At 39.2% G+C, this 10,911-nt stretch overlaps 2 protein-coding genes across 2 annotated transcripts; one reads left to right on the forward strand and one right to left on the reverse strand.

Annotated features, from left to right (window-relative positions):
- The first annotated feature begins 834 nt into the window (after positions 1-834).
- LOC130744778 (protein FAR1-RELATED SEQUENCE 5-like) lies at positions 835-2,565 on the forward strand. The gene has a single exon (XM_057596934.1). The coding sequence runs from the start codon at positions 835-837 to the stop codon at positions 2,563-2,565; it is 1,731 nt and encodes a 576-aa protein (XP_057452917.1).
- Positions 2,566-3,570: 1,005 nt separating this feature from the next.
- Positions 3,571-4,323, reverse strand: LOC130742721 (uncharacterized). Its single transcript, XM_057594824.1, has 3 exons — positions 4,208-4,323; positions 4,042-4,117; positions 3,571-3,954 (listed from the first exon to the last, which is right to left on the reverse strand). The coding sequence occupies exons 1-3, from the start codon at positions 4,309-4,311 to the stop codon at positions 3,829-3,831; spliced, it is 306 nt and encodes a 101-aa protein (XP_057450807.1). The 5' UTR covers positions 4,312-4,323; the 3' UTR covers positions 3,571-3,828.
- Between the last annotated feature and the right edge of the window lie 6,588 nt (positions 4,324-10,911).

Below are 10,911 nucleotides of genomic sequence, written 5' to 3' on the forward strand. Positions count from 1 at the left end.
TGTCATCGTAACGCACAGGTCAATCTTTGGGGGATGTTGACAATGATTTAAACTGAATATTATGGGATGTTAAGAAGGTGTTGTCATCTGCGCTGTTTTTGAAGTCATGTGAATTTATTTTGTACAGATTTTTGCTATTGATACGAAGGAGATGGAGGATTCTGGAATTCCAAGTGGTGCTCAGCTGAAGGTATTATTGCTATGATATGATTATGTGAAAAACACAACATGAACTAACAAATTTGATCAGGTTTTACATTCCTGTCTGCTGAATTGCTCCCAACTGTCGTGTAGGTTACTCATCGAATGGTGAATGCAAAAGCACTGTTGTTGCTGGAATTCTATCCTCACCTATACCCACTGTGTCTGAATCAACTGGTGAGGATGAAATCGGCGGAGGTGTGGCGGTCAACAATATGGATGATGCCGCACATACTTTGTGGGATGGTTTGAACGAGATTGAGTTTAAGAAGTATAATTTTTTGGACCGTCATGTAGCATTTGAATTCTACAACTTCTATGGTAGAGTAAAGGGGTTCTCCATACGAAAAAGCAAGGTTTTGAGAAACAAGCAAGGTGAAATTGTGCGGCAAGATCTGGTTTGTCACAAGGAAGGCTTTCGTGAAGAGAAAAATAGAATGAGGGCAAATAGGAAGCGGGAAACTAAAGTTGAGACAAGGTGTGGATGCAAAGCCAAAATGAGGATTCGCTTAGTTGGTGAAAGGTGGCATGTTGTTTTTTTTTGGAGATGCTCACAATCACGCCATGTTAGAGGGAAAGCAAACATCAATGTTGCCAGCACATCGGAAGTTAAAAGATGGTGATATAGCTGGAATGACAAGTATGCGAAAAGCTGGAATTAGCACTACTGACATATACAACCTAATGGCTGACCAATCCGGAGGATTTGAAAAAATCAATGCACTTAAAGTTGACATGTATAATGAAATGACAAAGAAGAAACAAAAGGAGCAGTCTGATGCCAAAGCTGTGCTAGTGTATCTAAAGGGACTTGGTTCAGGTGATGCTGGGATGTTTTGGTCGCACCATGCTGATGAAGAAGGGAAATTGAAACAACTCTTTTGGGCTGATGGGATCAGCCATATGGATTTTCAGGTATTTGGTGAAGTTCTTGCATTTGATGCAACATACCGAAAGAATAGGTACGGATGTCCCATTGTTATTCTAGTTGGAGTTAATCATCATTGTCAGACGATTGTATTTGGCACTGCAGTTTTGACTAATGAGAAAGAGGAGAGCTATGTCTGGGTACTTGAGCAATTTTTGGCAGCAATGAAGGGTAAAGAACCTAGTGCAGTTATCACCGATGGGGCTCCCGCAATGCGAAATGCTATTACCCGAATATTACCTAAAGCTCATCACCGATTGTGTGCATGGCACCTTTTACAAAATGCCCAAAGAAATATTGGGGACCCAAATTTTGTGAAAGGGTTTAAAAGTTGTATGTTGGGTAACTATAGTGTTGGACACTTCAAAAAAAAGTGGTTTCAATTGATTAGCGATCTAAATCTTGAAGACAATCCTTGGGTTCAGGGGTTGTATGAGAAGAGGCACATGTGGGCTACTTGTATGATGCGGGGGAAGTTCTTTGCTGGTTTTCGAACAACCTCTCGTTGTGAAGGTATGCATTCTCAAATTGGTAGGATTGTGCGGTCTCGAAATAGCTTGCTTGAGTTTGTACAATACTTTGAGCGGTATGTGAATTATATGAGATGGAGAGAGGTTGATTCAGATTACAAGTCGGTGGTAGGGGATGCTGTTCTGCAGACCAACGTGCGTGCGCTAGAACGTTCTGCTGCAAATGTCTATACAAGGACTGTTTTTCTAAAATTTCGTTCGTGGCTGAATAGTGGAAGCGTAGTGAAGGTTGCTGCATTGAAGGAGACGTCTTCATGTATCATATATTCAATGTACAGGTATTGTAAACCTGGTAAGTTGTGGTATGTCGCACATGATGAAAAGATGTCCACTTTCAGATGTTCATGTCAGCGGATGGAAACCTTTGGTCTTCCTTGTGATCATATCATTGGCCTGTTGGTACATCTTGACATTGATGTCATACCAGACAGTTTAGTGTTGTCAAGATGGTGTAAGGCAGCAAAGGAAGGTATGATAGGGAACTCTGAATCGTCATTCAAATTTTGGGAGTCCATAGTTTTGGCTAGGCTTGGGTCATTGGTGATGAGAAGTAGCGAAATGTTTAACCTCGGCTGTGAATCAATGGAGGACTACCTAGACACCGTTGACATGATGGCGAAGCATGTTGAGAAATTGAAGGCTAAGAGGATTGCAGAAAATGTCGCTGCCGTTGAAGAGGATAATGTGACACCCATTGACGTGAAGAATCCAGATGTTGTTAGGAGCAAGGGATGTGGTGGCACCCGAAGTGTGATTGGGAACAAAGGCAAAAGAAAGTGCACTGTGTGCAAGCAAGAGGGTCACAATAAAACAACTTGCTCTCAGAATAAACGACAAAAAGTTTCAGCAGGATCTGGTAGTGTTGCAGCGGGTAAGGGTGCACGAGGTGCTGATTCGGGACTGTAGCGTGGAGCATTTTGAGGTAAAACAGTTAGCCTTTAAAATATTCAGTTGTTTAGCCAATTGATCCTTCAAAATATTGAGTTGTTTAGTCAATTGATGACATATTAAATCGGTTGTAATTTTTTGTGTAAATTTTAAATGTCTGTCGCAGTGCAGGTTGCTAACTGCTGCAAAGAGGGTTACGTAAGGAACCCATTGAAGTCAAGTGAAGCTGGTTTGTTGGGTTTGGAAGTGATGTGAACCTGGTTTTTAGAGACATTGTGGTTGTTATTTAAGAACTTCATGTAACAGATAATTGTTTTGGGATTGTTTTGACCCTTTATATTTTCATGCTTTAGAATCATTTGAACCTGTTTGTTTATGTTAAATTACCTATGTGTAGACTTTGAATGAACAGCATGTGTGTAATCAAGATGGTTATTCATTTGCGTAATTGTATGTGTTTTTTTGGTGTAAGCAAGGTCATTTGAGCAGAAGGTGGAATGTTTAGCCATCATTATTTCATGTCATTTTTTTGTTCAATTAGTTCGTTAGTGGTCACCTCACCTGGAGTAAGATCACCATTCTTAGCTAGCTTAACAGGATATGGCACGAGGTTGGCATAAAATGACCATTCTTTAAGCAAAATGCATATCTGTGAATATTTGTGCAGCAATCTGGACATGGCCTAGTATGTCTTGTTTTGTTAAACCATTTTGCTTGCTCATATGTCCACTGGCAGAAAAGAGCTTTTAGTCTCTCGTGTTTGGATAAAATTAATGTTCAGAAGTTTGTTTAGAGAGACAGCTCAAGAAAAGATCATGCACCGGAAATAGGTTGCTTATACTGGTTACTTAAAGTGATCTTATTCATTTTGCAACAAGTCCTCGATGCAAATGACAATGAGGAGCTAGAACAATGTCTTATTGAACACACACACGAATATAAAATGGCAGGAGATAATTATAATAACAAGATAGCAATATATAGAACCATCCATAATGATAGATTTTTAAAATGACAGCACATATTTTAACAACAACATAGCAAGATAAAACCATATGAAATGATCCAGTTTAACATTACAGACCTACTAAATAAGGTTACCCTGAGTAACAACATAACATGTCCTCACGCATGACCCAAACATCCAAAGGCAGTAACAAACCAAAAGCCTGGATAGACTGAGGGCAACTTAGGCAGTGTACAAGCAAAGGCCTAGACACCCATCAATATTACAAAAAATGATTTCATGCACCTCCCAGAAATGTCTTTCGCTACCCTGAACTAATCAAAAGACATTTGGTTGTCCCAGAAGCTGTTTGCTTTTCCCAGCACCAATTCGAAGTGTTCATTGTGTCGCCCATTAATGAGTTTCATGGCAGCCTTCATCCTTACCAATTTATCCTCCACCTGCACCAATATGTTTAACATGTCATGACAATTCCACCTTAAGTGCATTCCACCATGAAAACAAACATAGCATTAAAAGAGGCTCACCCTTGGGAGTAAGTTGGACATGAAGACATCATCCATTTGCATCCATTCCAAGGTGCATATAGTGGATTGTTGAGTGCTAAAAAAACCAGCAAAAAATGAAAATCAGATATTTAATAATAATACCATCTCTACGTTATTGTGTCGGTACACCGAGAGTAATGATTACCTGGTTGTGTTGTCCTCACTGGACCTTGCCTCTTCAATATCCCATGTCCCCAACTCAATATTGCCTTCAAGGTAGTTGTGAGGGTAGTATGTGGAAAACATCATACGCCCAATCAGTTTGCCCTAAGACGTGTTCAACGGTGTTAATACTTTAAAACCATGGTTCATTAAAATTTTAAAAGTATGTGAACCTTGAATAAGAATGTGTACTTACAATTGTTCTTATTGATTTTTTCCTAGCAAGAGTTTGTTGTGAATTCAGGTAAGAGTCAACCAAGTATACAACAGTATCATCCATTGAAGCTACCATCAAGTACCATTCTCCATTTGGCTCCATAACAGGGACATATATCTGACCATTTTACGATGTAAGTTCATGTGTACCAAGGTTAGTTGGTTAAAAAATTGCATAACGTAACAACAATTAAAAAATCACAAACATATTTCAGGGTGTCGAATGCAGCCATCCAGTGAGTTGCAAACTCAGGAAGTAATTCCTCAGACATCTTTCCCTTTAAGACAGCCTCCTACAGGTTAAAACTAATATAAGATTGGGCTGGAATCCTTGAACATGAACAAGAACAAAGTAAGGACAGAAATCTTTACCGCGAATTGTGGGGGCAAAATCCAGGCTGGTTGAGCTTCAGTATTATGTTGATTCCAGGTAAGTTTCACCGCCATTAACTCAATTATCTGACAAAACAACCAATTGATAAGTACCCTCAACTTAAACTGCGTAGAATCAAAAATGAAAAACTGAGTTACAACCTTCTTGTCTATAACTTGATCTGGGCGAAGTGTCTGAAAGTGCTCTCTTGTCCCAATTGCAGAGCCAATTTTAAACAACTCCTCACTGCATGAAAAATTATCTCAATTCAGAAAACATTAACCTATTTCAGCATGTTGCCCATGCACTCAATTTGGGGGATAATCCCATAGCGTCATACCTCGGGTCACCATGAAGCTTAAATATATAAGCGCATAAGCGGAGTTCATCATTTGTTAACAACATCTCAGGGGTGGGGCAAAATTTGCAATCCATAGCCTAACCAATAAAAAATTAAAACCAAAGATCATTCAATATTGTCCGTAACAAACATAGGGCAACAACAAATACATGCATGGGTTGTGGATACCTTTGGCAATATAAGGCCAATTTTCTTTGGAGATGTTTTGATGTTAGGAGATATGAATGGTCTGGCCATCTTTCTTGGTCGAGATGTTGGTGTTCCAACGTTGGTTGGCTTTTTACCCTTGTGCTGCAAAATTAGATGTTGGGAATTCCCACGTAAAACAAATGCATTTTGAGAATTTGCAACCAAGTTCTATAACCAGTACGAATAATAACTAAATTCTTGTTGGATATAAGAACAAAGTTGACGCACCTTTGAGCCTTGGTCCTGACCTGCTCCTCTACTCCCATCCAGTTTAAAATCAGATGTCATTCTTGTTGTTTGTGTGGGAGGTTCAACGATTTTGCAATCATCACTGTCTGATTCAGAAACATTGAAATCCACCTCAAAACCTCCTTTGAGCACCTCCTTTCCCTTTGCTGAACTCCTTTTTTTCATGTTTCTTATGGGTGTGTTGTCAGTTTTCACCTTCCCACCCTCTTCAGTTCCTCCTAGTTCATTGTTAAGTCCATCATTAAGTGGGGACTTGACATGGGGCTCATCGTCGTCAGTAGTTGTCAAGTCTACGCACATGTCAAGAGTTTTTTTCACTGCATCTATAGTATGTGCATCCTTGCCCACCATCCTTGAGACAGGTTGTTTCGGAGCATAAGTTGGTGTTCGTTTAATAGGAGCAGAAGATGTTGTTCCTGTTTCAGGAGCAAAAGTTGTTGTTCCTGTTTCAGCTTGGTAAACACCACCACTGGTATGGTGATCGCAGCTGGCCTTAAACACATTGGGTGATGCCTTTGAGTCCAATGTCTTGTTCTCAAGCAAAGTGCTAATTTTTTCATCTAGAGTCTGAAGAAGCTTTGTGTTGTTGGAAATCTCTTCATCAATCTTGCCCACATGCCTGTTCATTGACTGCAAAACAGTTGAAGGTGAGAATAAGTTACAAACAAACAATTCATGGTACCATTAATTCACACGATTGTAAGTTATGAAGCTGACCTTCATGTACCCAATGAGGCTGTTTAAGGCCTTTAGCAGTGTGAACAAACCCTCTAGGAAATCTCCTCGCCCTACTTGATCAAGCTGTGACAAATACATGAAAAATGGTAGTTAAACAAAGATGATGATGAGAATGAAAAATCAAGAATCTCAATATTTAAGTTTAAGTAACAAGTTAAAATCATTCTGCAATGACTATAATCAATTCTACTTAACTAATAGATTCTAAAATTAGCTAAAAACAACACCAACAATAAACAATTACAAACTTGCAGGGGATTTTCTTATGGTGTGAATGAGATAGTTTCGGGACCCAAAAACACAATGTCGGTGGGTTTTAAACGAAGAAAACAACCGTTGGTTTTATGCAGCAGCTATATTCACATCCACCGAATGGACTCATACAGTTAATCACACCTTATAGTCTTCAGACATAGGACAGAGGAGGATATAGTTAAAAACCAAAGCCATAGTTAAACAAAATGTTCATATCCATGTTTCTACAACTATTTTTTTTAGCAAAAGGACAGATTCATATAGTTAAAAACCAAAGCCATAGTTAAATCAAATGATCATATCCATGTATCTACACCTATTTTTTTAGCAAAAGGACAGATGTTTATAGTTAAAAACCAAAGGAAAATTTTGGAAAAATGGTCATATCCATGTTTCTACAACTATTTTTTTAGCAAAAGGACAGCCTCATATAGTTAAAAACCAAAGGAAAATCTTGAAAAAATGGTCATATCCATGTTTCTACATATATTTTTAAACCCAAAAGCCAGATTAAAATACTTAAAGAGACCCTTAAAGAACTTGATCATGCACTTCAAAATTTTAACTTCCATTGTTATGACAAGTTGGTCATGCACTCAAAGGTACTGTCAATAATTTCAAGGTACCATGTGTCTCAGTTGGTGCATTTCCTCCTCTGCTTCAGCCTCAATCCGCTCCTCTGTTTCAGCCTCGTTATTCCTGTGTTCTGAGTTAAGTGGACTGCAAAAAAAATGCCCATTTTCAGAAACTGGTAAGGACCACCAACATAAAAGTCAAAACAACATAACAACATTGAATACACAATTTACCTTGCCATTTCTAGCCGAAAATGATCCACCAAGTTGCTTCTGAAAATTTTTCCCGAATCCTGGTGCCAGTGATGATTTTTTAGTGCTGCTACTAAGATGGGGTGGGGATAATGGTTCACCTGTAAAATGCTATCATAATGGAGATCTTAAGGATCTCCAAAATCTGCTCTGCATCCTACTCGCTCAGGCTATGACATGACAATGTTTAACATTTCATAATTTAAATATATTTGAAGAGATGGAATGGAGAGATTAATATGTAATTCAAGGTAATTCATATACTCAAAACTTAAGGGAATGACCACGCAGGTATGAAATCCAGTCAGCAAATAAAACAAGTTCCTAAGACTAGTCAACACAAGAAATACATGAACCGTTGCTTAACATTACAGGTTTCTTAGCCCTAACTAGAAGGCCCTTACGTGAAGGGTGTGCATGATTTAGGATATGTCACAACTTACAATAAAAAGGGAAAATAATCATTCATTTAATAACAATGATAGGGCCAATCTTAGTTGAATATACTTCAACCAAGGTTCAACATACCCCTCAAGTCCAAATTTTGTTGCTTCAAGCTAGAATTTTCCATCACCAAATCAAAGTTCTCCACCTCAAGGGATTGGATTCGCTGATTCTTCAATTGAACCTTATGGTAGTTGTAGTCGACAATACATAAATTAAAGTCATCTTCCAGCCTTTTCAGCCACTTTAGTGAGACTTGTTCCATTGCTTTCTCTGGTGAACTCTCGTAAGGGCCAACTTCAACAGGTGTTCCATGAATTTTTGGTGACTTCAAGTAACACATGTAACTGTGCTGGGGTGAGCCATTAATAATCTTTGGGGGATATGGATACCACTCTGGTGTATCCATGGCAAGTACCTTACAAGCTTCTATTAGCCATTGCTTCATGCTAAACGTTAGTAGAACTTGACCACATTCATTGCCTTGTGACAATCCAGTCACGGGTACAAACTTGGTTTCCTCATCTACAAGAACGAAAGGTGGTTAACAAAATTCATATATTCAAAAATATTCAAACTAGAGGGGTTATATGGTCTTCAGTATTCGTAACTGAATATGCCATCTGGTTGCACCGGTCTAAATGAACTACTGGATGGTTGACAAAGATGGGGTGAGTTCCCAGTGCTGCAGTCTCCATAAAAACCTTGTGAGAATCCATGCACAGGTCCAGCTTTGGTTTCATCATCTGCAACAAAATATAGTGGTTAAGAGAGTTCAAATATTCAAACAAATAGCAACGAGTAAGGATTATGGAGTTAAGAGTTTTCGTAACTGAATGTCCACCCTGGTTGCACCGGTGTAAATGAACAAGTGGATGGTTGTGACAGCTGGGGTGAATTCTCACTGTTGCATTGCGTATAACCTTCATGATTCTCAAGTGGTGTAGTATCTTGATGTTGTGCTTTTTCAAAGTATGCTTGTAATGCAGCCTTTGCTTGTTGGAAGGTTGGGAAGCATTCATGCTTGTTGTGTAAGATCAAGTTTTGATCTAGTAGTACAACTCTATGTTTTGATGATTACAAGTTAACCTTTTGATATGAACAATTGTGGTACTCTAACGTGTTTTTCTGAGTGTGCTATTTACAGGCTCTGACCCTGACTCAATTTCACACAAATCAGAAGCACTGTGTATAAAGGGTAACCCAAGCAACGCTTTCGCATTCACCATGTTCAGCATGAACAGTGGAAAAGCTTCAGAAGATCTGAAGCTATACAAACTCTGATGAGGACTCAGTCGCTAGAAGCTCTGAAGATCCAGAAGTTCTGACAACCAAGAAACACTGAAGGTTCAGATGTTCTGATGGTGTAGAAGACTCTGAAGATCCAGAAGCTGAATAGTGGAAACTCTGAAGTCCAGAAGCAAGAAACTCTGAAGGCCATGTTCTTCCCTCTGAGTTCAGAATCAGAAGATACAATGGTCAGAGGATCTGTGCTTTCCCTCTGACTCTGATCAACCGGCTTCACAAGTTCCAATATGAAGTATTCCTCTGATCAGAAGTCTCCTAGGTTAAAAGGTCAAGTCGCTATCCAAGTACAAAAGCAGTGTACCTTCCTGACGACCTACCTAACGTTCTCAGCCACAGCAGAAGCTGGATTTTCCAGAACTGCCCTCCAACGGTAGCATTTCCCATGCAACGCTCAACCCTAATCCTTGGAGTATATATAGAGGCTGAAGATTGAAAGAAGCGGCTAAGAAACTAAGAAGAAGCAACACGCGCAAGATATTCAAAACATTCTAAGCTTTCTTTCATCTTGTAATTTATTTAGTTTACACTCAGCTTATTCAGAAGCAAACCCTTGTAAACACCAACCTCAAACAGTTGTTTGATTTTCCTTTAGGAGATCAAGGTTGATCGGATTCTAGAGAAGACTAAGAGAGTGAATCTTAGTGTGAGCTAAGTCAGTGTAATTGTTAGTCACTTGTAGGTTTCAAGTGCAGTTGTAACTCTTACCTGATTAGTGGATTGCCTTCATTCTAAGAAGGAAGAAATCACCTTAACGGGTGGACTGGAGTAGCTTGAGTGATTTATCAAGTGAACCAGGATAAAATCTTTGTGTGCTTTTCTATCTCTATCTTTTGCACTTAGTTCTCGAAAAGATTTGTTAAAATCTTTAAGGTGGTAGTTTTGTACTGAAAACGTTATTCAAACCCCCCCTTTCTACCGTTTTTCATACCTTCAATTGGTATCAGAGCGCAAGTTCTGATTACCACACCTAACAGTGTTCAGTGATCCGGGCCGGTGTGAAAAACAATGGCTGCCACCACCAGTGAAACTCAAAGAGATGGTTACAACGCAAAGCCTCCTATGTTCGATGGTCAAAGGTTCGAATATTGGAAAGATAGACTGGAAAGTTTCTTTCTGGGTTTCGATGCAGATCTCTGGGATATTATTGTGGATGGCTATGAGCGTCCAGTTGATGCAGATGGCAAAAAGATCCCAAGGTCAGAGATGTCTGCAGATCAAAAGAAGCTGTACTCACAACATCATAAAGCAAGAGCAATTCTTCTAAGTGCTATCTCCTATGAGGAGTACCAGAAGATTACAGATCGTGAGTTTGCTAAAGGCATTTTTGATTCTCTGAAGATGTCTCATGAAGGAAACAAGAAAGTCAAAGAATCAAAGGCATTGTCTTTGATCCAAAAGTATGAATCCTTCATCATGGAGCCAAATGAGTCCATTGAAGAAATGTTCTCCAGATTTCAACTGCTTGTAGCTGGCATACGTCCTCTCAACAAGAGCTACACAACAAAAGATCACGTCATAAGGGTCATCAGGTGTCTTCCTGAAAGTTGGATGCCTTTGGTGACTTCAATAGAGCTCACGAGAGATGTTGAGAATATGAGTTTAGAAGAACTCATCAGCATTTTGAAATGCCATGAGCTGAAGCGCTCAGAGATGCAAGATCTGAGGAAAAAGTCCATAGCCTTGAAATCCAAATCTGAAAAGGCTAAGGTTGAGAAGTCAAAGGCTCT

Source organism: Lotus japonicus, chromosome 3 (assembly GCF_012489685.1).
Source record: "Lotus japonicus ecotype B-129 chromosome 3, LjGifu_v1.2".
Lineage (NCBI taxonomy): Eukaryota > Viridiplantae > Streptophyta > Magnoliopsida > Fabales > Fabaceae > Lotus > Lotus japonicus.

What these genes read in the sequence shown, in the direction of transcription:
- LOC130744778 (XM_057596934.1), top strand. Translation starts at nt 835, where the DNA reads ATGACAAGTATGCGAAAAGCTGGAATTAGCACTACTGACATATACAAC.
- LOC130742721 (XM_057594824.1), bottom strand. Translation starts at nt 4,311, where the DNA reads ATGATGTTTTCCACATACTACCCTCACAACTACCTTGAAGGCAATATT. An exon ending in AGTGAGGACAACACAACCAG is followed by an intron (nt 4,118 to 4,207) that starts GTAATCATTACT and finishes TGGTTTTTTTAG; the next exon opens with CACTCAACAATCCACTATAT. An exon ending in TGTCCAACTTACTCCCAAGG is followed by an intron (nt 3,955 to 4,041) that starts GTGAGCCTCTTT and finishes ATATTGGTGCAG; the next exon opens with GTGGAGGATAAATTGGTAAG.